General features: G+C 58.9%; 5 protein-coding genes across 9 annotated transcripts in view; 3 read left to right on the forward strand and 2 right to left on the reverse strand.

Annotated features, from left to right (window-relative positions):
- The window catches only part of ABCA2 (ATP binding cassette subfamily A member 2), a 34,302-nt gene extending 28,699 nt beyond the window's left edge, over nt 1–5,603 (forward strand). The window contains exons 40-49 of the mRNA XM_058818447.1: nt 9–126; nt 246–424; nt 729–870; nt 1,209–1,343; nt 1,515–1,618; nt 1,886–1,978; nt 2,267–2,369; nt 2,505–2,642; nt 2,851–3,057; nt 3,279–5,603. Coding sequence (XP_058674430.1) covers nt 9–126; nt 246–424; nt 729–870; nt 1,209–1,343; nt 1,515–1,618; nt 1,886–1,978; nt 2,267–2,369; nt 2,505–2,642; nt 2,851–3,057; nt 3,279–3,314 — 1,255 coding nt within the window. The 3' untranslated portion in view covers nt 3,315–5,603. The remainder of the gene's footprint in view (nt 1–8; nt 127–245; nt 425–728; nt 871–1,208; nt 1,344–1,514; nt 1,619–1,885; nt 1,979–2,266; nt 2,370–2,504; nt 2,643–2,850; nt 3,058–3,278) is intronic.
- Nucleotides 5,604–6,010: 407 nt separating this feature from the next.
- On the forward strand, nt 6,011–9,333 carry CLIC3 (chloride intracellular channel 3). The gene is made up of 6 exons (XM_058818175.1): nt 6,011–6,091; nt 6,986–7,095; nt 7,442–7,567; nt 7,707–7,813; nt 8,110–8,285; nt 8,617–9,333. Exons 1-6 carry the CDS (start codon nt 6,056–6,058, stop codon nt 8,776–8,778), a joined length of 717 nt encoding a protein of 238 aa, XP_058674158.1. The 5' UTR covers nt 6,011–6,055; the 3' UTR covers nt 8,779–9,333.
- A 353-nt stretch (nt 9,334–9,686) lies between these two features.
- Nucleotides 9,687–11,834, reverse strand: PAXX (PAXX non-homologous end joining factor). 2 transcript variants are annotated; one of them, XM_058818180.1, is made up of 6 exons: nt 11,720–11,834; nt 11,554–11,588; nt 11,238–11,428; nt 10,692–10,763; nt 10,139–10,232; nt 9,687–10,026 (listed from the first exon to the last, which is right to left on the reverse strand). In XM_058818180.1, the coding sequence occupies exons 1-6, from the start codon at nt 11,765–11,767 to the stop codon at nt 9,987–9,989; spliced, it is 480 nt and encodes a 159-aa protein (XP_058674163.1). In that variant the 5' UTR covers nt 11,768–11,834; the 3' UTR covers nt 9,687–9,986. The 2 variants fall into 2 exon arrangements, with proteins under 2 accessions (XP_058674163.1, XP_058674164.1); XM_058818181.1 differs by lacking the exon at nt 10,692–10,763.
- Nucleotides 11,670–13,674, forward strand: TMEM141 (transmembrane protein 141). 4 transcript variants are annotated; one of them, XM_058818176.1, is made up of 5 exons: nt 11,670–12,068; nt 12,182–12,248; nt 12,363–12,446; nt 12,564–12,737; nt 13,364–13,674. In XM_058818176.1, exons 1-5 carry the CDS (start codon nt 11,922–11,924, stop codon nt 13,441–13,443), a joined length of 552 nt encoding a protein of 183 aa, XP_058674159.1. In that variant the 5' UTR covers nt 11,670–11,921; the 3' UTR covers nt 13,444–13,674. The 4 variants fall into 4 exon arrangements, with proteins under 4 accessions (XP_058674159.1, XP_058674160.1, XP_058674162.1 ...); XM_058818177.1 differs by having other exon boundaries at nt 11,671–12,068; nt 12,567–12,737; XM_058818179.1 differs by having other exon boundaries at nt 11,672–12,068; nt 12,612–12,737.
- Nucleotides 13,675–15,185: 1,511 nt separating this feature from the next.
- On the reverse strand, nt 15,186–26,464 carry ENTPD2 (ectonucleoside triphosphate diphosphohydrolase 2). The gene is made up of 9 exons (XM_058818262.1): nt 26,152–26,464; nt 20,385–20,502; nt 19,741–19,891; nt 18,959–19,118; nt 18,639–18,866; nt 18,054–18,320; nt 17,744–17,863; nt 17,332–17,466; nt 15,186–16,321 (listed from the first exon to the last, which is right to left on the reverse strand). Exons 1-9 carry the CDS (start codon nt 26,260–26,262, stop codon nt 16,121–16,123), a joined length of 1,491 nt encoding a protein of 496 aa, XP_058674245.1. The 5' UTR covers nt 26,263–26,464; the 3' UTR covers nt 15,186–16,120.
- Between the last annotated feature and the right edge of the window lie 321 nt (nt 26,465–26,785).

Genomic DNA, 26,785 nt, shown 5'->3' on the forward strand with positions numbered 1-26,785 from the left:
TCCCACAGGCGCCTGCCCGTCTCCACCAAACCCATTGAGGATGACATTGATGTGGCCAATGAGAGGCACCGGGTCCTGCGTGGTGACGCCGACAATGACATGCTAAAGATTGAGAACCTCACGAAGGTGGGGGCTGCATCAGGCTGCAAGGAGATTCCAGGGACCAGCCCAGCCCAGGGACGTGGGTGGCGCAATGGGTCCAGATGGCTTCTGGTGTGCTGAGTCCCCATCCCCTTCCCTGCCAGGTGTACAAGTCCCGCAAAATTGGGCGCATCCTGGCTGTGGACCGGCTGTGTGTGGGTGTGCGCCCTGGGGAATGCTTTGGGTTGCTGGGTGTCAACGGTGCAGGCAAGACCACAACATTCAAGATGCTGACAGGGGATGAGAGCACCACAGGTGGAGAGGCCTTCATTAACGGACACAGGTAAGGTGGGCCTGGGGGCTGCCTGCTTTCCTGGGGATGGGATGGGGTCTGCTTGGAAAGCTTCCAGGGTAAAGCAGCATGAGTGAGCTTGTGTGTCCCAGTGGGACTCGGCAACTTTGTGTCCTCCTGGGTGATCATCTGCCTGGGATGTGGGTCAAGAAACAGTGGCCCTGTGCTGAGGCCGCCCAGTGGGGTTTTACTTGGGGGAAGATGCTCCAGTGTAAAGGCATGTGAAAGGGGGCTCAGCAGCAGTCCTCACAAGAAGAATTCTTTCTTCCCACAAACGCTCATTCCTCTCCCACAGCATCCTGAAGGAGCTCCTGCAGGTCCAGCAGAGCTTGGGCTACTGCCCCCAGTTCGACGCGCTCTTTGATGAGCTGACAGCCCAGGAGCACCTGGAGCTCTACACCCGCCTGCGTGGCATCCCCTGGAAGGATGAGGAGAGGGTAGGGCTCTGGGCAAGCAGTTGGCAGCATCCGAGGGCTGGTGCTGTGCCACAGGGATGGCATCTCACTGGACAGCAGTGGCAGCCTGAGCCAGTGCTGCTGCTCTCGTGGCAGTGCCACCCTAGCAGTGTGCCCTCGTGGGCTGCCAGGGCCAGGCACATGCACTTGCAGGTCCCCGCCAGTGCTCATGGCTGTGCCAGGGGCTGCCGTGGGGCTTCCCTGATTGGCACTTGGCTAGTAGTCCCCTCAGCAGCTGATGTGCCAGGGAGCCCAACCCCTGCCTGTTCTGCCAGCCCTGTGGCCTTGGCAGGATGACAGCAGTCCCCCATGCCTTGCAGGTGGTCAAGTGGGCACTGAAGAAGCTGGAGTTGACCAAGTATGCAGACAAGCCTGCCAGCACCTACAGTGGGGGCAACAAGAGGAAGCTATCCACGGCCATTGCGCTCATTGGATACCCAGCCTTCATCTTCTTGGTGCGCTCTGAGGGTAGAAAAATTACTCCAGGTGGGAGGTGCCCAACCCCCTTCTTCACCACACACCATCCTGGAGTGTGGGATGGTGGCCTGAGCTGGACTCAGGACAGGAAGGGAGTGGCAGGGTCCGTCCCAAGGCTCGCATGTCTGAGGGTGCTGTCTATCCCCCAGGATGAACCAACCACAGGGATGGACCCCAAGGCACGGCGCTTCCTCTGGAACCTCATCCTGGATGTCATCAAAACGGGTCGCTCCGTGGTGCTCACGTCTCACAGGTCCAGAGGGGTTTTGTGCTCATGATGCCTCCAAGCACCTGAGGTGCTGTGTGGGAGGGAGAGGGCTCCCAGCATTTGGCTCCCCAGTCCCTGGCATGAGGAGCAAGGGGAGCCTGGGACACACCCTCTGTTGCCTTCTCTCATCCCTGGTGGTGGGGCCATTGCACTTGGGTGATGGCCTGGGAGGCCCAGCTCTCCACCTACCCCCACCACAGCCCTGGCACTGTTCTCCAATGCCCTCCTCTGAACCCTCCCTTGTCACTCCAGCATGGAGGAGTGCGAGGCCCTCTGCACCCGCCTGGCCATCATGGTGAACGGGCGGCTCAAGTGTCTTGGCAGCATTCAGCACCTGAAGAACAGGTAAGAGCCTGGCAAGAGCTCAGAATGCCTGCATGGGGCCCAGCAGCCTGTGTTCCACTGGGCAGGAGGGGGCTGGATCCCCATCGTTCGGTGACAGTGTGGCATCTGTGACAAGATACCAGCCCTCTGTGTGGGTGCTGCTTTAGAGGTGGGCAGGAATAGGGTCACTGAAGTGCCCTGCCACTGACCTGGTGTCCAGTAGTGGCTGAGAGCATGGTCCCCTTCCATAGGGTCATGGGGGAGCAGATGAGAGGACAGGTCCTCATTTGGTGCCTTGTTCCTGTGCAGGTTTGGTGATGGCTACATGATCACAGTGCGCACCAAGTCCAGCCTCAATGTCAAGGAGGTGGTGAGGTTCTTCAACCGTAACTTCCCTGAGGCTGTCCTCAAGGTGAGCTGCCCATGGTGGCCATGCTGTCCCCTGCCAGCCCCCACTTCAGGGCAGAAGCAGCCTTCATCCTCCATCAGGTGATGGGAGGGAGTCAGGGAGTGAGGGCTCAGTGTCCCCTCTGTGATCACCTCCCAGGAGCGTCATCACACCAAGGCCCAGTACCAGCTGAAGTCAGACCAGATCTCACTGGCACAGGTCTTCAGCAAGATGGAGCAGGTGGTAGATGTGCTGGGCATTGAAGACTACTCTGTCAGCCAAACCACACTGGACAATGTAAGACTGGGGACAGCATGGGCAGCTGGATGCTTCTCCCCGGGGAGTGCCAACGTGCCAGGCAGGATTTGCCTTTGGGGCAGGGGTTGGAGCTAGATGGGGAGTATGGTGATGGCCACCACACAGCAGGATGCCCTGGGTCCTGACCTTGCAAGCATGGGATGGAGGTGCTTGCAAATACCTGAGTCTCCTGCCCCTTTGTCCTCAGGTGTTTGTGAATTTTGCCAAGAAGCAAAGTGACAACCTGGAGCAGCAGGAGACCAGCCCCAGCTGTGTCCTGCAGTCACCCCTGGAGCGTGTGCTGAGCCTGCTGCGCCCCCGCACCGCCCCCACTGAGCTGCGGGCCCTCGTGGTGGAGGAGCAGGAGGACCTGGAGACTGATGATGAAGGCCTCATCAGCTTTGAGGAGGAGAGGGTGAGAGGTTGTCCCCAGATCTGGGTGTTCCTGGTCCCACCTGTGTCTGTATCACAGGCCCTGGGACTCAGTGCTGTGACACCACAGAGGTGACAAAATGGAGTGGCTGGGCCTGGGGGGGGGGGGGGGGCTCCCTGCTCTGCCACCTGTGCCAGACTCTGATGCCCTGGGTATGCTGGCTAAGTGGGCAGCTCCTGAGCCCTGCCTATCTCCCTGCCCAGGCTCAGCTCTCCTTCAACACGGACACGCTGTGCTGAGACCCCGGGGACAGCTGTGTTGTCGAGCCACCAAACCCTTTTGGCCTCTCCCCTCCCTTTGCCCCGTGGAGTGGAGTTGCCACAGCTGGAGCCACATGCCAGGGAGGACACAGTGGGTACGGCAATGCCTGGATGGACCTTGGAAGCCACCACTGGGGTGGTTGTTTCCCCCTTCAGCTCTGGAGCAGCATCACCACATGGTGCTGGGGGCATAGTCCTCAACATGCCATGGATGGAGACTCAAAAGGAAAGGACATGGCTTGCTGCCAGCACTGCCAGCCCCACTCACTTTGGGGCAGACACACAGGCCTGTGAGCAGTGCCTTTGGACACTCCTGTTGCACTGACTCTGGGGACCTTTGGCTGTAGGTACCTCCCCAGGCCTGGCCCCATGGAGCTAGAAGAAGGATGGCTGCATCCACATCCCCCTGGCTGATGCTGCCCTGGGCACCACTGGGCAGGTGCTCTGGTCCTTCACCCATAACTGATTTCTGTCACCGGCGGGATGTCACTGGGAGTCTTGGCCTCACTGGTACATCCTGCCCACCCTGGGGTCTGTTCGCCCTGGCCCTGCCTGGCCTTGGGCACTGGCTTCGTCCCCAGGCAGCAGTGCTGTTGCAGAGGCATGTGGCAGCGTAGAGGGGTATTTCACAGGGTATTTCACATGCTGGCACCAGCTGTTTCTCCCCTCTGCCCCTAGTCATGTCACCCACCCTCAAGTCTCTGATCCTGCCTCCTGCCTGCCCTCACCACTTGCTTCCCCTATCACAGGGCATTGCTGCAGCTCTGCCACCTTTCTGCTGTGTCCCTTTCCACTTCACTTTTGTCCTGACACTTGTTCCTCAGTGTCCAGCCCTGTACAGGAACCAGCTGCACTAGGTTCTTATTGTTGGGTCACTGGTGGTACTGGGAGAGGGGTTGCAGCACCCCAGCTTGGCTTTGGAAGCTGGTGGTGGAGTGGCCTTAAGGTACGAGGTCGGGACAGTCGTGGTGGGTGCCAGCAGCCTAGCAGTGGTGCCTGGGTGGTGGGGAGGGAAGGATGGACTGCAGAAGTGGGACTGGCAGTGTCACTGGCCAGCAGTGGGCACCCCCTTAGTCAGCAGTGCTCCTCCTTTTTGCAGAGGGTCCTGCTGCCTTGTCACCCACAGGGACCATGGCTGGCGCCTGCAGCTCTCAACAAGTTGCAGCTGTGCCCAGAGGGGGGCCTGTGGTGCTGACCTGCTCCCCCTGCTGGGTGCCACAGTCTTTGGCAATCCCCCAGGGCGGCTATGCACCTTCCTGGGGAGCAGCCATGGTCTGTCTGCCCTGTGCTCTGATGCCCTTTCTGCCTTCCTGGCACAGGCTTGGCTGGAGGCCCTGAAGAGCACCAGGCACCTCAGCTGGTTGCTATGGGAGGTGGAGAGAGGCTGGCTCTGGCCCCCCTTGGGCACAGGAGCAGGGCCTGACCTCAACTGTCCCCATGCCCCCTGGTCCTATCAGGCCCCTATACCACCTGCTATGGATTGTGATACAATATACAGTATTTTCGATAGGGGGAAAACTGGGAGAAGAAGCTCTATTTTCAGATTTTTCAGACCATTTTTTTAAATGGCATATGGGAAACTGGCTGGATCTGGGATGTGTTGGAGGGCACAGGGGTGTAGCCCCCACCAATGTGCCCCTGCTCCTATGCTTGCCACACTCTGCCTTCCCCAGGGGATGCTGGGGGACAAGCCAGCTCAAAGTTTGCCGTTTGCCATCAGGGAGAGGGGATAGTGTCATCTCTGAATCCCCAGCTGTCACCTTGGTGGCACCCTGGAGCACCCCAGAGTGGGCAGTGCTGTTATGCTCTGGGCTTTATCCTTGCCCCATACCTGCCACACTACGCTCTTGTTCCAGGTTCCAGAAGAGCACTGGCACCCAGTCACAGTGTCTTCCCTGTCCACCCAGTCTTCCCCCTGCCACCATGCCATCATTTGCATGGCTTCTGAGGGTCAGTGGAGGTGCCCACACAGCCTGGGTGGCCACAGTGGCTGACCTGCCCGGGCACAGTCGCTGTGCTAGAGTCAGTCCAAGGGTGGAGCAGGAAGGTAGCACCCCAGGGCAGGGGTGGCTGCTGCCTTAACACTGTTCACTTGATTGAGTTTGGCCCCGCTTCCGGCCTTGCCTCCCCCTCCACGTCCTTGGCCACCAGCCGCAGGCATGGCGCCAGTGCCATGCTCAGCCGCGGGCGTGGGGCCCCTGGGGGTGGGGACATCTTGGAGCTGCCTGTATATTGCTACCAAACAAAAAGAAGATGAAATGTGAAAATAATGACCGTTTTAAATAAAAAATAATAACTGAATCCATTGAGGCTGTGTAGTTGGGCATGGGGGGAATGGCAGGGCTGGGTACCTGGGAGGGCCTGGGCTGAGGAGGAGAGTGGCAGTGCCCAGGGTGGGGGTTCAGGATCCTGCTATGGGCAGCGTGTGCTGGGGCACAACACAGGTCTGTGCCCAGTGCTTGTCGTCATTCAAGCACTGTGGGGTGGTTGGGGGTACAGGCAGGAGTGGCAGCAGCTGGCAATGCCACCAGCTGCATTACCGGCCTGGGGTTGGCAGCAGCCACGGTGGCAGGGCCCCACAGCAGGGCGTCCTGTCTGTGCCATGGGGCCAGGCGTGGGTGGGAGCGGGTGCACCCTGAGGAGGAATGTGGGCTGGGAGGGGCCGTGGTTTCAGCTGCGGCACTCGGAGTACAGCAGTACAGCAGCAGCCGCCGCGCAGCATGGCCGAAAAACCCCAAATCCAGCTCTTCATCAAGGTGAGGGGGGTCCTCAGGTCAGTGCCCCAGGCCGCTGGTAGCTCTGGCAACCAACTCTGGCAGTGCTGTGGTGGGGTGGCTGGGCTGCCCCTGTCCACTGCAGTGCCCAGATGTGGGCACTGGGCAGGCAGGGGGGCAGATAGCGGGCAGTGGGTCAGGCACTGGGTAGGCAGTGGGGCTCACAACAGACAGTGGGGCAGGAAGGGGACAGCAGGCAGGTGGGGGGGATAGGCAGCAGAACAGGCAGCAGGCAGCTCGGGCTCTTTTCCAGGGCACGCTGCTTGCCGCTTCCTGCCCTGGAGGCACGGGGGCTGTGGGTGCTAAACCTGGGGAGGTTGGACCAGGTTCCCCCTGAAAACAAGGCCCAGCAGGCCAGCACCACAGCATCTGCCTGCACCTGCCAGGCCCTTCCCTGCCACCACCTGGCTAGGGCAGTCTGTCTGGCTGTGCAGGCCAGGACAGAATTCACATGGGATTGTGGCTGGGGTTGGCAGGGCCACCGGTATCTCTGTTACCTTCCTCTGGCACATCTCTGCTGCTGGACTGTCCTCTGCTACTGCCACCCCTGCTGCCACACCTGCTCTCAAGTCCTTGTCCTGCTGACACTGTGAGGCTGTCACAGCCTGGATGTCCTTGTCCCCAGAGGGTGCCAGGGCCAGCACTTGCTGTGCCATGTGGCTGCTCTGGGGTGTGGCACTGAGGCTCAGCAAGCAGGCAGGGTAAGGCACAGGAGCTGGCGCCTTACCATGTATGGCAGGTGCCATGGACAGCAGCACAGCTTGCCAGGCTGGGCTGGGGCATGTGCCCTATCATCTTCACCCTGTACCCTCTGGGACAGACCCCACTGAGACCATGCCAGGGCGAAAGGGCAGCTGAGCTCTCCTGTGCCCACAGGCAAGCGAGGACGGGGAGAGCGTAGGGCACTGCCCCTTCTGCCAGCGGCTCTTCATGGTGCTGCTGCTCAAAGGGGTGCCTTTCACCCTCACCACTGTGGACGTGAAGAGGTGAGTGGTGGCCCTCTCCCAAGGGGTGCCAGCCCTGGGGCCAGGATCATGTGCAGGGTGGGAGGTTGGTAGGTCCCCACCACTCTGGGAAGGGATGTGAAGGGTGGGGCATTATGGGATGCATGGAGCTTTTTGTACCTCCCCAGGTGACCACTGGTGCTTGGGGGAGGTTGGCAGGTATTCCCTTGGCCACACACTGAGGCAGGAGGGGCCTGAGGGCACCACCTTGTGCACCAGCCCACTAGAACTCCCTTTGCTCGGGACACGTGCACAGTATGAACACACACACAGTGCCCTGCAGAACCCTGGACATGCCAGGCATCAGTGGTTTACCCATCTCCCACAGGGCACTGGACGTGCTGAAGGACTTTGCTCCAGGTGCCCAGCTGCCCGTCCTCCTCTACAACGGCGAGCCCAAGACCGACACCATCACCATTGAGGAGTTCCTGGAGGACCAGCTGAGCCCCCCCCTGTCAGTGGCTGGTGCCGCCTTGAGAGGAGGAAGGGGCCCCCCTAGAGAAGGGCAGGACAAGCTGAGGGATGAGGGGGCTGACAGCACACGAGCCTATCAGCCTCTGCTACCTGCCTCAGCTGTGCCCATATCCCCGCAGGTGCCCCAGTCTGGTCCCACAGTACCCGGAGTCAAGCCTGGCTGGGAATGACATTTTCCACAAATTCTCTGCCTTCATCAAGAACCCGGTACCTGCCCAGGACGAGGGTGAGGAGCGGGTGGGGAACCACCCCATGCAACCTCTCGGGTGCCACACCCCAAAGCTTAGCCTGGTCACACTGAGCTTTCCCAGTCCCCCCACCGAGTCCACCGTCAGGTCTGTCCAGGCACTGCTCTCTCTATACGGGCTATGCCAGGCCTCTGTGGGAGGGCAGAGGCAGGTGCCACCCTGAGACAGGTGGGAAGAGGCTGACAGGTGCTGCCTGGACACCTGGGCTGGGCTGGGCTGGCAGGAGGCCACAGCAGAGCAGGGCTGTACTGTGACCTGGCCACCCTCCCTGCAGCGCTGCAGCGGAGCCTGCTGCGGGCCTTGCTGAAGCTGGATGAGTACCTGAGTGCCCCTCTGGAGCACGAGCTGGCCCAGGACCCCCACCTCCGGGTCTCCCAGCGCCATTTCCTCGATGGAGACCACCTCACACTGGCTGACTGCAACCTGCTGCCAAAGCTCAACATTGTTCAGGTAAGCCATGGGCATCCCAGCACCATGCCCTTCTCCTTTCCCTGACATCCCTATGCCCTCACTTTCCTCTTGGTACCTACAGCAAGCCCCTGCTCCTTTCCCAGTTGCTCTCAGTTCTGTGCCCTCCAGCATTCCTCTCCCTGGGAGCCCGGCCCAGCACCATGCCCTCCCACAGATCCCACTCCTCTCTGCATCCCGAGTGCCAGCCCTCCACTGTGCAGTGCTATGAATGTCGCTGGCTCCCTGCCACCCTTCCCAGCTGGTGCCTGCCCTGGTGGTAGAGGCCTCCTTGGCACAGTGTCAGGCAAGTCTCCCCCGTTTGTACCCACAGGTTGTGTGCCAGCACTACCGCCGCTTTGGGATCCCCAAGGACTTGCGGGGCGTGTGGCGGTACCTCAACAGTGCCAGTGAAACCAAGGAGTTCAAGTACACCTGCCCCAATAGCCAGGAGATCATCCAGGCCTATCGTTCCGTGGTCCGGGCACCGCAGTGAGCCGGGCACGTGCCCTGGTGGGTGCCAAGGCTGGGGTCCGGTAGGAGGTCAGCGCCCACCCTGCCCCTGCCTGCAGGGCTCAGGAGAGCTCTGCTACTCGCACCCAAATTCCCTCCACTGGCACACAGGTGCTGGCAGCAATCTGCAGCGCACTCAGCCCCTCTTGTGCCACCCACCCTTCCTCACAACCAGGACAAGCTCTGTGGCCCCTCGAGCATCAGGATGAGGGCAAACGGGCACGGCCATGGGCACCATCGGTGCCATAGCTGTGCCCAGCTGAGGGCAGGGGCAGAGTTGGGAACAGCAAGCTGCCCTGCAGCCACTTGCATAGGCAGGCAGACTGTGTCACCCACCTGGGCAGCAGGCACCACAGGGTGCCCTCACACCTGCACCAGGTAAGAGGACCTGGCACAGCCTTGGAGATCTATGAAGGGAGCTGGAGGGGGATAGCACAGGTAATGGACACAGATCAGTTCCTCCCAAAACTCACTATTAGGAAGCTCTCAACAGACTTTGGGGTTGTGAAGCAGGGAAAGCACAAGTAAAGCTTCAGAGTTCCTGGAAATCAATAAAAGCTTTGCAAGGAAGACCAGTGTGAGTCTGGAGTGACCACCCCAGCAGCTTCTCCCTCACAGGCTTTGTACTGACATCCTCATCCTCTGCCACTGCCCAGCAAGGCAGAGCCCATCCTCCCAGCTCTCCAGAGGGGCTGACCAAGTCCTAACCACACACCTGTCAGCCTACTTGCAAAAAGCGGGCAGGGAAGGGAACTTCTCTGAGGCTCAGACATCTGGGTTCAGCTGAAACAGGCCCAAGGCTTCCTGAAAAGGGAGAGGCAGAATGGACAGACGCACTCAGAGAGAGCAGCTGGCTAAAAACACCTTTACTGGCAAGAAGCAAAGCACAGGTGATCTTTCCATTCCATGGTATCAAAGCTCCATCCGAACTCCACCAGTTTGTGGTAAGTGAAGTCAGGAGCTGGTCCCTGCCAGCAGGGAAGAGCTGCAGGGGATAAACCCACCATGCTGGTGTCCCCTCTGCTCCATCTGTTCCCCCCAAAGGGGAAAGCTGAGGGCTGGCTGCCAGGTACTGCTGCCTCTGTTGTCTCCCTGGGTTGAGGAGCTCAGCAGGTCCAGAACAACAGGGACACCTCCTCGCTCAGACACAGGGGTCCATAGGGCTGTCATCAGGGCACAGGACAGCACCCATCAGGAGTCCTCGAAATTCACTCCAGATGGTGCCTTCTTGCTGGAAGGAGAGGGAGGAAACATCAGTCACAAGCCCCAAGCCCTGCTGTCACATAACTTTGGAGCAGAGCCCACAGGGTGCCCAGCGAGCAGCATCCAGCCCCAGCACTGACCTTTTGAAACCAGGGTTAATGAGAGACTCCCCCGGTACCTTCCTTTTGCCTGGCAAAGCTGAGCCAGAAGCCTTACTCTTCCTGGGGCTGGGGTCTGCCTCGGTGAGGAACAGGCAGGACACAGATTACAGGTTACCCAGGAGCTCTGGCTGCCCTGCCGGTCCCTCCACGGTTGGAGGGAGCCTCCGGGAGCCCAGCCTGGCAGGACCAGCAGCCACAGAGGGCAAGAAAGGGCCAGACTTGGCCTCCTCTCCCAAAAGGAGCCATGGATCCACACAGCCCCAGTCTGGAAGCAAAAGAAAGCCTGCCCTCCTTCTGAGGCTGGCAATGCCCAGCCTTTGACCTGAGCATCCCAGACACCCTGAGAGCCACCACACTAAGCCCTGCCCCTGCTCTGCCTGGAAGAGCACCAGGACAACAGGTGGCTGCCAGCAGCCAGAGCTGAGGGCACTCAGAGTGTCCTGGAGAGCACGTGGATACAGGACCAGCAGCCTCCAGGAGGGAGAAGACAAAAGACTGCAGGAGCAGGGCAGGTGCCCCTGGCAGTGCCTACCTGGCAGGAAGAGCTGCTGGCTCCGGGCAGCGTTCTTCTCGGGGCTGCAGGAAGATGCTAACGTCTCCACTGCTACTGAGACAGGAGCCAGAGCCGAAGCTTGTGACAACGCCCCCTAATTCCGCATGCAGCAATTCAAGCCTCCCTCAGTGAGCTCCCTCCACAGCCAAACTGAGCCCCATTCTCCTCTCAGCACTTCCATCCAGACTGCTGCTGCTCCAAAATCTTTCCAGACCCCTCAGACAAAAATATCTGTAAGGCGACCCTGACATTCAGGATGCTAGTGTGGTGCTGGCCATGAGAACAAGGGCTGTGTTTCCACACAGAGACAGAGCACCGTGTCCTCCCGGCCTAGCCCCAACAGGGAAGTGACGGGCAGCAGCTCTTCCGCCGATCTACTGGGACCGGTGAGAAGAAACCACCTGGGTTGAAGCCCTCTCCTGCTGAGGCTGAACTGGGGCACCTCGGGCACTTTAGGTGGGGGTGACGATCCCATGAAGGTGGCAGGAGCTGCTAGCCCTCCCCTCTTCTAAACCCACCACGCACCTTCCAGGCGCCTCTCCAGGCTCTCGATGCAGCCGGCCATGCCGAAGAGCAGTGCCTGCAGCTGGCTGCGCGCCTCGGCGGCGGGCAGCTGGGCAAGGGCCAGGGCCGGGCACTGCGGCTCCTCCGGCAGCCGCAGCGTGGCCGAACCCGGGCCCAGGCTCAGCGCGGCGGCTCCGTGATCCAGGGCGGCCCTGCGGGGAGCGAGAGTAAGGGGAGCAGGAGAGAGAGGGGCTCCGGGCGAGGTGGGCCTAGGGTGGGGGGAGCCCGGGGGAGAGGGTGCCCGTAGCGAGGGAGGTCCCAGGGCGGCGGCACCCACCTGAGCATCACGCCGTGCTCCTCCGGCGGGCACCGCTGCAGAGGGAGAGGAGGAGGAGAGCGCGTCCAACACGGCCCAGCCTGGGTGCAGATCCCTCCCTGCCCCTCCGGCACCCCGGTCTCAGCCCCGGGCTCTCCCGCCTCCCCCTGTTCCCCCCGGTACATACAAAGCCGAGCGCCGGGCAGCCACCGAGCTCCCCGGCCCAGACCTCCATCGCGTCGGTCACACTGCAGGAGGAAGCAGCTCAGGCCAAGGCTGCTCGATCCCAGCCCGCCCCCCACCTGCTCCTTCTCCCGCCCCAGCTCTCACTAGACGGCGCCGTCGGGTCCGCAGTAGCAGAGGAACCGGCCTGTCCCGGTTCGGAGCACATGAAAGGGCCCCGCCGGTTCCGCCATGGCCGCGGCGGAAGGGGCGGGTGGCAGGGGCGGGTTCTGCCCCGGGCCGGGCCCGGCAGCCTCGCCATGGTGAACCTGGGCGTGCGGCGGGTGGAGGACGATGTGGCCGCCAGGCACCCGGTGCGCCCCGCGGGGGACGGGCTGGGGGGCCTGGGGGTGCGGGGGGGGGGGGGGGTGTCGGGACTGAGGGGGTCGGGTGGGCCTCCGGCCCTCGCGCTGACGCCTCCCCGCAGGCGCTGCAGCAGTACGCGGCTTGCCAGTCTCACGCCTTCATGAAGGGCATCGGCACCTTCTTGGCAGGTACGGGCCGGTCCAGCCACCCCGGCATCCCCCGGGCTGTCCTTGGCCGCTCCGCGGGGGCAGTGGGGATCCCGTTCCGGCCGTGTCCGGTAACCCCGGCCTCGGTCTCGGCAGGCAGCGGGGCCGCCTTCGCGGTGCAGAAGATGGCGCGGCAGAAGCTGCCGTACAGCCTGCAGTGGAGCCTCCTGTTGGCTGCGGGTAAGCACCCAGCCCGAGCGGTACAGAGTGGTGTTTGCCACTGTTATGGGGGCTCGTCTCTGGCTCCAGCCACCTCCCAGTGCCCCGGTCCCCAGGGCTCAGGAGGGTTCGGGGCAGCAGGTGCTGCTGGCACTCCCAGGAGCACCTCGGCTGCCCCAGCTGCAGGGTCCCTCGGAAGTTACGTGGTAACCAGAGCTGAGACGCAGAAATGCTCCAACTTCTGGATTTATCTGGAGACAGGCAAGTCCCCACAAGAGTTCGCCGTGACTGGTGGATTGTCTCAACCCGCAGGTACAGTCATATCTTCCTACTGCTTTGCCTGAGCTTGTTGTGCCTGGTTCTTCCCTGCTGCAATAATTACTTTGCTGTCTTGTAGTTTAGCTGGTGACCGTGTCATTGCCAAAATCTCATTATATAAGTCCCACACTGGCACCCTGCAGCCAAGGGGTGGGAGCAGGAGCACCCATGGCAGGTGGAGCTCCTTACCTAGTTTCATGTCTCCCCTGTCCCTCTGTGCACCTGGCACAGTGGCTTCCTGAGCAGGGCTGGTGATGTGGGCTGGGTGCACTTGCTGCTGCCTTCTGCCCTGCCTGCTTTGGGTATTCACAAAAGCCAGCACAAATGGCTCATTTGCTGGAAGAGGAAGGAGAAGGTAAGGGATGGAGAGAGCAACTGAGGTGTGGAGGGATTTGCTGTCCAGTAGGGTGGGCAGAATTGGAGGGGCATCAAGACAGCAACTGCTGGACAATTCTCATTGGTGCTTGCTGATTTCTCCCATACATACCTTGAGCTTCCAAAGCTAGGCCAACTTGAAGATGCTTTACGTGCCTCACCAAGGCTCTGTGGTTCTTTGCCCACGTTTGGCAAACCCACCAGGGTAGTTGGAGGTCCAGGGAACTTGTACTTTCTTGTTGCAGAAAACCTCTCTAGTGCAGAAGAAAGGAACGGCGCTGCAACACTGGTGAGGAGGAACAGGTACGGTGACGTGGTGGAGTAGCCAGCAGAGCATAGCCTGCCGTGCCCATGTCCCACTTCACCCCTTCCTGTCTGCCCAAACTGACACTGCCCATGCTGCCTGTGAGGGCGGTGGGCTTGGTGACACTTCTGGAAAGCTCTGAGGACTTGATCCTGCCAGAGACAGCATGGTGGAGGCACCTCAGGGATTGCTGCCTGCCCCATGGCCTCTGCACATTGCACTTGGGGTACAATAAAAGTTGAGAGCTGAATGCACTTGTTGTGGATGAGGTGAAGGGCAGAGCAGGTGGCGAATGTCAACCTGAGGCAACCTCTGCAGTGAATGTTGGAGCAGAGAGCTCTGGTCCCTCTGTGGTGATGGCAGTCACAGCCAGTACTTGGATTGCTCTGAGACTGCAGGTGCAGACTGGTCTGGTCTAAGTTGTGAGGGTAGAGCTGTTGCTGTGTCACCTGTTTCCTGAGCCCAGCCAGTCCCCATGTCCCTTCCACCATAGCAGCAAGGCTTTTCATACCTACCTGAACAGGCCAGAGCTGAGTCCCACAGCTGGGTGGCCTCTGGGGTGTCCCCTTCCCCTGCAACAGAGCTGACCATGTGCCCAAAGCCCCTCTCTGCAGTGCTCACCTGTCACTGGCTAGTCCCAGATTGCCCATCCGGATCCATAACTACAAGGTAATGGTACTGTCTCAAATCCCGTGCACACAGTGGAGCATGTGGGGTTTTTCCATGTCAGACTCCGAGTCTTGACTAGGTCAATTGTCTGCTCTTGGTGGACGTCCAGCTCTGATTCAGCCGCAGCTGAGTTTCTTAGAAGAGGAAACTCAGCCTGAATTCTGGGAGCTGCCCAGGTTCTTAGAGCAGTGTTTCAGCTTCAGGAACCAGAAGTGCCTTCTCCATATGACATACATAGACAGGCCCTGAACATCACCACAGGAGGGAGTCCCTGTGCTGAGGAGATGAGCTTGTGGGGGAAGCTGTGCTTGGAGGTTCACAGCATCCTCTGAACTGGAATCAGGTTTGCCCTGTGCAGAGAGATGGGGAGCAGCCAGTGGAAGAGCTGAAAGCAAAGTGCTGCAGGGAACAGGTGTGTTAAGTCAAGCATGGTATTCCAGGAGTTCAGCTGGAGCAGGGAAGGGTGTTGGGAAGCAAGCAAACCCATGGAGCAGAGTTGGCACTGCCAACAGGAGCAAAGAGGGCAGTGAGAAACTGCAGCTCCCCGCAGCTATTCTTCTCTAGTGTTCGTGGAAAGGGCAGGGCAGGGGAAGGCTTTCAAAAGGATTGGAGAGCTTGGACCAGTCCCATGCAGCTGCTGAGCACTGCAGTGTGTGTCCTGGTGTCTGAGCTGCCAGTGAGCTACTTTGCTGGTGCCCTTGAGCACCAGAGCTGGGCCCTGGCAGTGGAGGCTGCTGGCAGGTTGTTTTGCTGGGGGCTGTGGCAGTGAGGGACAGCTTGAGCTGCCTGCTTTGGCCTTGGGGTGACTGTACCTCCAGCATTGGGGAAGCATGAGCTTGGTGACTGGCTGGCTGGAGCTCCTCCACCTCCAGGTGGGTCTGGGTCTGGTGTCAGGTTTCCAGCCCACCTTGGTCTATTTGAGGTTATCTCCAGGCTGGTAGAGCCCACAGAGCTGTGATGGTGTCTCAGCACTGGACAGGCTGCAAGGGTTGAGACCTTTGGGCAGAGCCTGGCCTGTGGATGTGGCTGAGGGCTTCTGCCCCCATGGGACAGCCAGGCTGAATGCCTGTTGCTGATCACAAGCCACTAAGCCATTGTAGTGGTTACAAAGGTTTATTTCAGATTATTTTAAAAAACCAAGCAAAACCAAACCTTCTTCATGTTTACACATCCCTGTTCTTACTCAATTGGAAAAGAAGGTGCATCCTCCTAGCTGCCTGGTGTGGGGTGATGCCAGGCTCAAATCTCAGTGCAGAGCAAAGCCCCACAGTGTGGGAGCCTGTTGGCTCTGTGCCAGCATGGCCATGTACCACAGAGCAGCAGGAACCGGGGTGTGCAGGAGTCTTTGAATGTGGCAAAGACAAGTCTAGCATAGGAACCATGGGGGTAGTGAAGGCATTATGTCTGGTTGTTGAAGTGGGACCTGTAAGCTGCCATCTTCCCACATGTGGTTGTTGCTAAGTCCTTACCCAAAGCTGAGTCCAATGGCCAAGGAAAAGACCTTACCTTCAGGAAGGTCACTGGGGTTTGTACATCAGGCAGAAAGACGTGAGCTTCAGGTGATGCCCAGAGCTCCCCAGGAGGCAGGGCTGATGCTCCAGGGACAGGCTAGCAAGGTTCGCGGTTGGCTGTAAGGACTAGTGTAAGTAATGTTCCCCATTCATACACATACACATGTAAATTAATCCTCTTGTTGCTTCGGCTCATTGGCTCAGTTCAGCTCAGCGCTGGTGGCAGAAAGATGCCCTAGCTCTGAATGTCCCATTTCCAAGCCTGCTCCAGGGTCCATCCCTGAGTAGTGCAGGGAAACATTTAAGCCCTTCTCCCACAGGGCCAGTGTTCCTCTTCTTCCTTTCCCGCAGCTAGAGGGCAAAGGGAAGGCGAAAAGACACAGCTAATCTTCTGGGATGGTGTCAGGTTTTGGAGGAGGACATTGAGCACTTGCCACATCCCAAGCATTCAGAGCATGGAGCCTCCAGCAGGTAGGATGGTGCTGGTCCTGCAGATACGGCCTGCCCTGTCCCTGCCATCAGATTATGCTGGACTTGCTGTGCCGGAGCAGGCAGATAGCAGTCACCAGGGATGTCAGGGTGGTGGCCACGAAGAGCAGGATGAGGATGACCCAGTAATTATACAGCATGCTCTTGTGGGAGGAGGGCTTCTCTGCTGGGATCATGTTGGTGAGGTTCAGCATGTAGCCCAGGGCCCAGCCAATAGAGGTTTCTCCTGCCTGTGGAAACAGCATGGCATGGTCACCATCCAGCCAGCCCAGCTGCATGGGCCTCAGGAGACCATAGAATCATGGAATCACTGAAGTTGGAAAAGACAACTAAGATCATGGAGTCCAACCAGTAACAGCAGCACTGCCAAGGCCACCACTAAACCATGTCCCCCAAGTGCCACATCCGCACATGTTCTAAATCACTCCAGGGATGGTAACTACCCCATCTGTGGGTAGCCTGTTCCAATGCCTGACCACACTTTACATGAAGCAATTTTTCCTGAAATATAACTGAAACTTCCCCTGGCACAATTTGAGGCCATTTCCTTGTCCTGTGACATGTCAACCTGTGAGAAATGACCAACCCTCTCCTGGCTACAACCTCCTGTCAGGGTGTTATAGAGAGTGAGAAGGGCCCTCTTGAGCTTCCTTTTCTCCAGGCTGAGTTCCCCCAGCTCTTTCAGCTGCTCCTCATAAAATTTGTGTTCCAGACCCTTCTGGGACAGCTTCAGTATCAGCCCAAGGGAGCAGAGTGTGGGGGAAGCTGCAGCCCCCTTGAGCCTCTGCTTGCTCACAGGTCCAGCCAGCCCAGGGACAGAGCAGTGACCATCTTGTGCAGAACTGGGCTCATCCCCTGGGAGTAAAACCTTGTATGCTCAGACCAGTCCTGATCTCCTTGCACATCCCATAGCATGTGCAGACAAAAGTACCTCCTGCCCTGAGGTAACTTCCCAAAAAGCCTCAGCAAACCATTGTTTGGGATGGCTGGTGTCTTGAGAGCCAAGGAAGGGCTGAAGGATGTGATCCCATGACCACCCCAATAGCCAGTTCAGCTCATTTGTTTCCATCCCCTAGGAGATCCCTCCAAAACCTGAGAGTTCCATCCTGCCCCTGTTCACTGAGATATTCCTTTATTCTGCCTTGCTCTTTTTCCATGAGGGATCATCTCTTCTGCAGGGTTCTTTGGCCTAACTCCAAAGAGATGCCATGGGATGGGGATGGATTTTGGTGCTACCCACCTTCTTCTGGAAGGCAATGTTGGGGAAGGAGTAGTTGTTGAAGCTGTAGCCTTTGGTGGTGAGCAAATACACAAATGTGCTGATGGCACAGTAATCTGGCAGCCTCTTCTCCAGCTTTGGGGCTTTCAGGAGCAGCTGGGTGGGACGCACAGAGGGAAAGAGAAGAGAGGTAAAGCCAGCAATGGCCAGGCTTGTGTCTGTGGCCTGAAGCTCAGGGTGGTTACATCTGTGAGGCCAAGGCTACCCCTACCCATCTGAGCCCTCTCCCAGTTCCATGTTGGAGCCATGAATTGCCTTCCCCCTACTCCACTGGTGCCAGGAAACCCCGTGACCTCCAAGGGCTTTTCTCAAAGCCTGGGTGATACCCCACATGAAGCAGCCCCCTTCTTCCCATGATGCCCAGGGAGCCCACCTCACTCCAGCTGGTGGCACAGATGGTCTCTGCAGCATCCTTCAGGTCGCTGGGCAGGTGCACGGGTCTTCCCATCACAGTCTGTATGAAATCCACGGTGTAGAAGAAGGCAGAGAAGGCCTGATGGAGGGAAAGGAGCAGCTGTGAGACAGGCTCGGAGTAAACTCTGATCATGAGCAGACACTCTGGGCAATGTGGTGGGCACCAACAACTGCTGTTGCAGAGCTGGAGGTCTGATTTTGCTGCCACATGATGCTGGGGAGCTGCCCGGCCCCCAGCCGAGTCACCACCCTCCTCTTAGGGGACTTACAATGAAGCTTCCTGAAACCTTCGGCTGGAAAACACCATCAAAGGAGCAGTGGGAGAAGGAGCAGTTGGTGAAGTCAAAGAGCTTGCTGACATGCAGAGTGCAGAGGTTCCCATTCCCAGTGCCGACCAAGGTAATGGTGGTGTTGAGGGCAAGGCTTGGTCTCTCCTTCTCCGTGCAGGGACTGTCATAGATGCTGCTCAGCAACAGGCTCTTGTTGTAGCCCATAGGCCAGCAGGAATGGGAGACAGTTTCTTGGTAGCGCTCAGCCTGCCAGAGGAGGGACACAGGGGGTGCATGAGCTGTGCATAGCACAGCTTCCCCAGAGCTTGAGCAGCCAGACACAGAGCAGTTGACAAAAGTGTCTCAAAATGGCTTGCGGTGTCTTGGTTCTAGCCAAGAGCTCTATCATCTAGTGCAGGTAGTGGGAGAAAGCCCTGGGAACACAGGAAAGGGTTGGGGTCAAAACCCAAGTTGGCTGGTAAAGGTGTGCAGCTGGTCCAGGGCTGAGGGACAGTGTAAACACCGAGGTGAGGGGGCAGCTGTGGGGTCATGACAGCCAGCATCCACATCAAGCACACACTGTACCTGGAGGAACTTGGAGAGCAGCCTCTTGAGGACCTGGTCCCTCCCATAGCAGAGGAAGCTGTGTGTGTACACTTTGTATGCCTGGCCATACAGTTTCAGCATCACCTCATTTCTGGGGTTTTCAATCGTGTCCCTGGTTTCAAAGGTGATCTGTGTGGAAGCACCTCCAAAGTCCATGGCCCCCAGGGTCTTCTTCTGAGGCTGGATCCATTCTCCGAGCCATCCACGCTGAGCCAAGGAGGACAAGAGCAGGCATAAGCGTATGAGGAGCTGCCCAGCCACCACAGCCATCCCACTGGATTTCACTATCCTCAGCTCACCTTGATGAAGTTCTCCAGGAGATAGTTGGCAGTGACCCAGCCGAAGACCCCTTCCTCTTCCCCTGACAGGATCTTTGCTCCCCGGAAATCAAAGGGGTATGTCTTCAGTGTGGCTGCTACAGCTCTGAGGACAGCGTCCGACGCCTGTGGGTCTGCAATGCTGTGGGCCAAGTGAGAGGGCGGAGTGACAGACCTGTGCCACAGTGCTGCAGAGCCCTCCCTGTCCCAACGGCCCTTGAAGGCTAGCACTGCCATAGCAGGGCCCAGGAGGAGAGGTGAGCCATTGCCTGGGTACTCATAGGCATGTCCCAAAAAACCACTAGCTAATTCCCCTTGTCTCTGCTGAAGGAGGCAGGTAGCAGGAATGAAGTGTGCTCCTCACTGCTGGGACAATGGAATCCATCCTGCCTGGGCTGAGTGAGGGGAGCACGACTGCTCCCCCGTGTGCTTTTTGAGGGGTGTTTATTCTCACTGTGTCCCATCAGGCTGGCAGTGGGTGCAAGGGATTTTCCTCCTAGCATCCAAAAAGTCTGGGTGGGTTATCCTGGTGCTGGCCCTCCACCAGCCCCCACTAGCACTGTGCTGGCTGTGCCCTGTAGAGTGTATCCTGCTCTGAAAGGCAGGACCACTTCTGCAAGGGACACAGCACTGGGCAGGTGGGTGGTCAAGAGCTTTGCCCAGCAAAAGGGCAACACTTCAGCCATCCTTCACCACCTCCACCCCTGCTGTGTGTAGCAAGCTGGCATTTAGAGTGGCACAACAGGGCACCCCTGAGCACTCACTTGAGCAGACGCATGCCAGCCGTGGCACCCAGGTAAAGTGGGGTGCCTGCATGCTTCTCCTTGGGCACATCTCTCAGGGCTTGGCTCAGGCAGTGCTCCAAGCTTGTCCCAGCCGCCAGAGGGTTTGAGCTGTAGCTGGAGATGCCAGGACCTGTGAAGAGGAAAAAGCATTGCTCCCTGCTGGTGAGGGGATGGGATGGTGCTCAGTGGGAAAATGCCTGGTGAGCAGCTTTGCCCCTTCCAGGCTGTCCAAAAGGCAGTTTTCTGTAGGCGTGGAGCCATCCAGGGTCCAGCCACATCTCTCTGCCCACGCTGCGTCCTCTACTGGCTGACAGTCTGGGAAAGGTCGATAAATAGAGAGTGAAAGACCAACCCTGGCTCCTCAATGGGCTAGGCAGGGAGCTGGATTGCTCCCTGGTGGTTCAGTACCTGGAAAAGACAAACCAAAGCACGCACAGCTGCAAGCCTTGGGGGGGTTGGGAGACATTTTAGGAATAGAGCGGAATACTTTAGAACATGTCACTACACTGCTGAATACAGAGGGAGGGAGGCAGCTGGGCATGGCAGGGGCACTCACACCATGCTGCCCTGCCACAGGGATGCAACAGACACCGCCACCAGCCGCGGACCTGGCAAGCTCTTACCCTCCACATCACACATGCTGTGCTCGCTGACCACCCCGGTGTCATTCTCCTTGTCTGCAGGCCACTTGTAGATGAACATGGCGGTGTGGGAGGACCCAGCGTCCAGCACGATGCCGTACTGCAGGGGGAAGGCAGTGGGTCAGGCCTGGAGGCTGAAGGTCCCCTGGGTGCTCCAGCCCTTACCAAGGGAAGGCACTGGGGCTCAGTGCACAACCCGTCCACACTCCGACCCTCAGCCCACACTCCTACCCTGTCAGTGCCCAGCAGCTCTGCAGTACCATCTGGCAGAGGCAGGCTTTGCCCAGCCCAGCCTGGCATTGCTGGGCCCACACCTGCCCAAAGAGGGCACTCCTTGGCACGTGACTGGGAGTGGGATACTGGCCGTTCTGGAATGCTATTTGGAACAGCACAGGGACTCTAGCTTTTTGGGTAAGGGGACCCCGTTGAGTGCAGCTCAGGGGCTCTTCCCCCACTGCAGGTTACCATCACTCCTGGCTGCCTGCTGAGCCATGCTAGCCAGTCCCTGGGACTGGTGGTGGGGAGAGACACCTGAAATGGCTCCTTGGGATGCTCTTGGCCAAAGAAGGGCAGCCAGGCCCCTCATCCCTCCTGCCCTTGTATGGCTTGGCTATTCTCTGGCTATAAATAACCCTGCTCCTCCTGCCAAACAAGGTTACCCAGCTCCTAGGGAGGGGACACCATACATGCTGCCTGCAGCACCCCTGGGTGTAGCCCTCTGCCTGACCCCTGCTGCCCATGGTCTTGAGGTTGCCCATGCTGGCCCCCACTGTGCCCCCTCAGGGCTGTGAGTTTGGGGGGAAAGCAGGGCAGGACCCAGAACCACCCCAGCTGAGCATCTCTGGGGTGAATCCCTCTAAGGCTTAAACCTCCTATGAGTCTCTGTCTGCTCCTGCCCTACCCAGATTCAATACAGCCAAGGGCTGGAGTAGGCAGCTCTTCTCCCTGCCCGGAAGCCACCCCAGCCCTGCCTGCCATGAGTGCCCCATGCTACCCCTCTCCCTATCACCTGGTTTTCACCAGCACAGGCAACAGAAGTGTCAAGGACACCCGAGGTCCCCACTTATGGGTAGCCTCAATTACACCATGAACCCATGGCCCTGCAGCAGTGGTACCTCCTGCTCCCTCAGAGGACCATCTCACACAGGTGACCCTCCCAGACTCACCCAGTGATTTGCTCATGCCCTGGGCCAAAAACTACAAGCCAGCAGAGAATCCCCCTCTGTGGCCAGGCTGGAGCAGTGGAGTAGCTTCAGCTCCTGACAAACACTGCAGAGAGGAGGAAAAAGGCTGACAACTCTGTCCAACACCTCTCCCCAGCCTCCTGGGCTGGGTGCTGGGGTGAGTGTTCCGGGCAGGCTTAGAGGGCTCTCAACACCCTCTTTGCCCAGCACGTGACATCCCAGTCTGTTCTTGGCAGAGCAACCTCTGCCTTGCCTTGCCTCCCTGGGATCCTGTCACCCCTATGTCCCCAGAGGAGCAGTCACTGACAAAGCACAGGAGAGTCTGAGGAGGGTCCAGCCCTAGGGGACCCCCTCTGTCCACCTCAGTGGCACATGTGTCCACGCCCTCTGTAGTCACCATGCAGATGTCTCTGATTTGCTCGCAAGGCACTGCATTACCCCAGATATCACCTGGAGTGACACTAGCAGGAGCAGGTTGACAAGGCTGTCCGCATCAGGAAAGCATCCGTAGGTCATCCCCAAACTTGGGTCTGAGCACAGCCAAGACCCTAGGAGTACTCTCCAGTGTGGAGATGCCATGGAGGGGCTGAAGTCCACAGAGAGGGACAAGGTTAGAGAGAGGGATATCTACAGGATGGCAAGGGCTGAAAGATGCTGTAGTATGAAACAATAAGGATGACCTGCAGTGCCAGGGATACCTGGTGCCATCCACCAGGAGTGGGGTCAGCCTGGGAGGGGTATGCTGGGGATGCCAGACTCACCCCATGGCAGGAAGGGACATGGCCACATGGCTGGCTCTAGGGTGAGCAGGAGACCCACCACCCGTGACAGGAGGAAGGCTGTTTCCCAGGGTTTCTTCCTGCATTCAGCAGGGCTGACTTGGCTGTGCCCCACTTCCCACCCCATGGAGAGCTGGTACCAGGATGTATTCATGGGGGTACATACCTGGGGTGGAGTTGCACATGTAAAGAGATGCACAAATGTATGTGCACATGTGCAGGCATATATGTGTGCATGTGGTCTACATGTTGCAGGAGTGTGCATGTTTGTGTGTGGGTGCATGGGCATACAAAGGTGTGTGCAACTTTAGGTGTGGATGCTTACATGTGGGTGTGCACGGGTGAGGTGTGCATGCACATAGGTGTGCCAGTGTGTGTGCACATGGGTGCACGTGTCTGTGCACACATGCATTTAGGAGGGGTGTGTGCATAGGTGTGCGTGGGCACACATACCGTATTGTGTGCCCAGGGAAGTGCAGGCAATGAGAGGCAGCACGGAGCCTACACCCAGAGTAAGCCCCGCGCAGACATGACATGTTGGGGTGACAGCTGGGGCAGGATGCAGAACTGGCTGCACATGTAGGCACATCCTAGTGCCCTTTGCTGCCAACACCTGTGAGTCGGGGTTTGGGGTATCTCCTCTTGGACCCCCAGTGCATTACCACCAGGTGTGGAGTGGTGGGTGAGGCGCATCCCATGGGTCCCCCAGCCTTGGCAGTGGCAGCAGCAGCGCTTGGCCTGGCTGAGGTGAGGTGCTGCAACACGATGGTGCTGCCTCTGCAGAGAGTGCCTGGTGAACTGCTACCACAGCTCACCCCACAGCCACCCCAGCAGGAGAGGAGTCACCGCAGCCTCGTGCCAGCCCCTCCTGAGGGCCCGGGATTTGGCACCCCAGCTTGTCCCTGTGGAGAAGACATCCTTGCCTGGGAGTGGTAAGCAGTGGTGAGAATCGTGCGCATGGTCCACGAAGGCACCGAGGCAGACATGGGCAGCCTAGTATGTTCCCAGTGATGAAGAAATGTCATCTCCTCCAGTCTCAAGGGTACCTCATGCCTCCAGCATTCACACAGAAATCCTGAATGGGATAACCTACAGTGGTGTGCAATGGTGCCAGCCCCTAGCCCCAGATCCTGTCCCTGTCTTAGCTTCTGTCCCTGCCTAGAGCCTGGGCATGGGCATCGGAGCCACTGCATTCCCCAGAGCAGAGAGTGCTGCTGTGTGGGTCTGAGTCACGGCTGAGCCATGGACATGGGCAGGTAGGCTCCAGGGGCCCTACAGGTGGGAAGCCCCAGGAGGGAGGATAAAAGTCCACCCCGAAAGTGATTTGAAGTGTAAGTGCGGCCCTCAGCTCTGCCAGCTGAGCTGCCCTGTGCCTGCTAACAAGTACACTGCAAATGAGGGCTGGGGAGACACAGGGGTGCCCTGGCGCACTCCCACACCAGCACCTGGCTCCCATCACCCCTCTCATCTGCCTTGCCATGTTTGCCTACTGGCACCCAGGGCTTTGGCAGGGCCTCATGCATGAGAGACAGTCCCCACCACCAGCATCTCCTGGTAGCACAGGGACCCTGGTGATGCTGCAGGCAGAGGGGGCACAGAGGGGTCTCCATTGTGGCTCCACACTGGGACAGTTTTCCAATGCCAGCCCTATCTCTGCTGCCTCCTAGGTCACTTATGGTCCCAAGGGCTCTGCCCCAATGCAACATCACTCAGGCCAGCCCCATTCAGGGCTGCTCAGTCCTGAAGCCCCTGCAGAGGGGGCACAGAAGACAGTCATGTTCCCAAAGGCCGTGCATGAGTAGTGCTTGGGGCTCCTGATCAGTGTATGGCTCTGCCCAGAGGAGGACGCAGATGGGGACACTGAGAATGCCCCATGTGCTGCTGCCTGGCACTGTGCTCCATGGCCATGCCCAGGACTTCAGCCCCCATCCCACAGGCCCTCCAGGCTGTCCCATGTCGCATGAGGGGCTCATCCCTGGCCTCCCACCGTTCTGCCTTTCTGAAGGGTGGTGAGGTCATGCAGCACTCAGGTTTGCAGTGAGATGTGGCAGGTTTCCTTCCTGCTGCAGTAGCCACAGCAGCCTCAGGACGTAGAAATTGCCAGAGATACTTTGCCAAAAGAAGAAAGAAAAGGGCTGTCAAGAGCAGGACACAGCTCAGGGCAGTCAGGCCATAACCTCCACTGCAGACCCATGAGGGGAGGATCAGTCCCTCAGCAGCAAGATAATGAATCCAGGGTGGTTTTAGGGCTATATTCCATGCAAAGGAGCTGGAAAGGGAAAATGTGGAGCTGTTCAGCAATGAACAGCACTATCCAGCAGCTAACGTGGACTGACTCAGCAAGGACCACATCTTGTCCAGGCCATCAGAAGATGTGCCCAGGGTCTCCCATAGCAGGACTGACCTCTAAACCACATGGGCATCTTTTGGGCTGAGTTAAAATAACACAAAGTACTGCATTGTCACAACAGCACTGGACTTCGTGTGAAAGCAAGTCCTCAACACCTTCCTGGTGCCAGCCTCATGGGAACAGGCACTGCTGGAGACCGAAGCACACACCATGCTGGACCTCATTGCTCTTGGCATATCCAGGAGCACTGAGTCCCTGGGCCAGGCCTTGTGCAGAGCAGGGTCAGGACCCAGGTGGGTGTTCAGGAATGCTTGGTCCCAAACTGCAGCAGTGCCTGCAGACTAGAAGGTGCTAGCATTCAGAGGGAGAAAAAGCATCCAAAAGGCACAAGAAAAAAAGTTTCTGGGAATTAATTTGGTTTAAAACCAAAGGTCCATCTTGGAACCAGGGAGAAGAAAGTGCTACATATGGGGGTCTTGGTACCGATCTAATTCCTTCATGTTCCAAAAGATAAAATCCACTTTGAAACCAGCTCAGCGCACTGCCCAAGATGGCCCAGCATGTGGTAATAGGTGGACAAAACAGGTGTCACAGAGAGGGAGTTAAAAATTAGTAGTTATACTAAGAGCAAAAAGGGTCATCTTGGCTAAGCCTGCTTGTCTTCATTACATCTGACAAACCCAGAGAGAAGGCAGCAGCACATCTGGCATGCAGGCTGGCTCAGAAAGTTTCCAAGTAAGTTGCTTGGGATGAGAAAAAAGGGGTTTTAGATGAAATACTTTTCAGGACAAGAGCCTGGGACTATTTTAAAACAAAAGACTTGTCCTACAAAAGGAGTGCTTGGCCAAAAATAAATTGTTCAGGAATGTCTTTTATCATCCGAATTTACGACAAAAAAGGGGGGGGAAAGCAGCTTGTATTCAAAGGAAAGTGCATTTGTCACCCAGCAGCACTGGCTCAGGCAATGCAGTGGAGCCCGGGGAGATGCTGGGGTGCGCAAGGAAGCCCTGGCCCAGACAGAGCGGCGGCAGATGCTGACTCGGCTGCTCTGACCTGGGGGGCCGCTATCTTTCAGTGTGTCCAACGGATTCCCCTCCCAAAGCGCACGTCCCAAGGCACAACGGATGGACGGCCGAGGGTCCCGCAGCCGGCGGGTGCCGCAGCGGAGATGCCACGCAGCGGGTCTCGCTACTGGGGCAGCTCCGTCCCTGCGCACCCGGCGGGGGCTGCTCCCTGCGACCCTCCCCGCCCAGGAGAGATCCCTCAGCCCTGGCGCCTCCCGTGACGCTGGGGATCCTCGGATGCCGGCGTCTCTCCCCCAGCAGTATTCCTGCACACCGAGAATGCCGCACACCGACGTGCCCACGGCGGCTGCCCCAGCCCCCGGCAGCCCAGCACCTCCCGGTGCCCGCCGCCCTCCGCGCCGCCCCGCTCACCTTGAAGCCCGGCGGGCCCCGTGTGTCCCCAGAGCCGAGGAGGAGGAGGAGGACGCCCAGCAGGCAGCCGAGGGCCAGAAGCAGGAGCAGGGCGGCCAGGCGGCGGGCCATGGCGGAGCCGGGCAGGTGAGCGGCTCGGCAGCGGCGGCGGCGGCTCCTGCCGCTCCTCCTCCCCCGCCTCCTCCTCGCCCGCCTCTCCCGGCTGAGTCACCGCCGCCCCGGCCCACCCGGGCGGGACACCGGGCTCCGTGGCACTGCCGGGGCGGCCCGGGCTGCGAGTCCTGCGGCTGCCCCGGACCCGCACTCAGATCTTCCTGCCCCCTCCGCCCCGCGAGCAGACCGATCTGCCTCCCCCAGGCACGGTTCTTATGCCCAGGATCAGCCCCAGCCCGGCCCCTCAGGCACCGCCCCGGCCCTAGAATCGGCTTTGTCCCTCGAGCATCACCGTTACCGAGAGGGCTCAGCCCAATCTTGTCCCTCATCCCTGGGCACAGCCCGTGTCCTTGGGATCGGCCCCATCTACCCCTCCGGGCAAGGTCCTTGACCCCAGGCTCAACCCCATCCTGCCCCCTCCCTAGGGCTTAGCCCTTAGATGGGTTCAGTGGGATGTGGGAACATCCTGAGATACAGAAAA

The sequence above is a fragment of the Ammospiza caudacuta genome, chromosome 21, assembly GCF_027887145.1.
Source record: "Ammospiza caudacuta isolate bAmmCau1 chromosome 21, bAmmCau1.pri, whole genome shotgun sequence".
In the NCBI taxonomy this organism is placed as follows: Eukaryota; Metazoa; Chordata; class Aves; order Passeriformes; family Passerellidae; genus Ammospiza; species Ammospiza caudacuta.

What these genes read in the sequence shown, in the direction of transcription:
- ENTPD2 (XM_058818262.1), bottom strand. Translation starts at nt 26,262, where the DNA reads ATGGCCCGCCGCCTGGCCGCCCTGCTCCTGCTTCTGGCCCTCGGCTGC. An exon ending in AGGTTTCAGGAAGCTTCATT is followed by an intron (nt 17,864 to 18,053) that starts GTAAGTCCCCTA and finishes TCCCTCCATCAG; the next exon opens with GCCTTCTCTGCCTTCTTCTA. An exon ending in ACATTGCCTTCCAGAAGAAG is followed by an intron (nt 16,322 to 17,331) that starts GTGGGTAGCACC and finishes CTGTTTCCACAG; the next exon opens with GCAGGAGAAACCTCTATTGG.
- CLIC3 (XM_058818175.1), top strand. Translation starts at nt 6,056, where the DNA reads ATGGCCGAAAAACCCCAAATCCAGCTCTTCATCAAG. An exon ending in AAATCCAGCTCTTCATCAAG is followed by an intron (nt 6,092 to 6,985) that starts GTGAGGGGGGTC and finishes CTGTGCCCACAG; the next exon opens with GCAAGCGAGGACGGGGAGAG. An exon ending in ACCACTGTGGACGTGAAGAG is followed by an intron (nt 7,096 to 7,441) that starts GTGAGTGGTGGC and finishes CATCTCCCACAG; the next exon opens with GGCACTGGACGTGCTGAAGG.
- TMEM141 (XM_058818176.1), top strand. Translation starts at nt 11,922, where the DNA reads ATGAAAGGGCCCCGCCGGTTCCGCCATGGCCGCGGCGGAAGGGGCGGG. An exon ending in ATGTGGCCGCCAGGCACCCG is followed by an intron (nt 12,069 to 12,181) that starts GTGCGCCCCGCG and finishes GCCTCCCCGCAG; the next exon opens with GCGCTGCAGCAGTACGCGGC. An exon ending in CATCGGCACCTTCTTGGCAG is followed by an intron (nt 12,249 to 12,362) that starts GTACGGGCCGGT and finishes CGGTCTCGGCAG; the next exon opens with GCAGCGGGGCCGCCTTCGCG.
- PAXX (XM_058818180.1), bottom strand. Translation starts at nt 11,767, where the DNA reads ATGGAGGTCTGGGCCGGGGAGCTCGGTGGCTGCCCGGCGCTCGGCTTT. An exon ending in GCTGCCCGGCGCTCGGCTTT is followed by an intron (nt 11,589 to 11,719) that starts GTATGTACCGGG and finishes CTCCCTCTGCAG; the next exon opens with CGGTGCCCGCCGGAGGAGCA. An exon ending in ATTAACCCTGGTTTCAAAAG is followed by an intron (nt 10,027 to 10,138) that starts GTCAGTGCTGGG and finishes CTCTCCTTCCAG; the next exon opens with CAAGAAGGCACCATCTGGAG.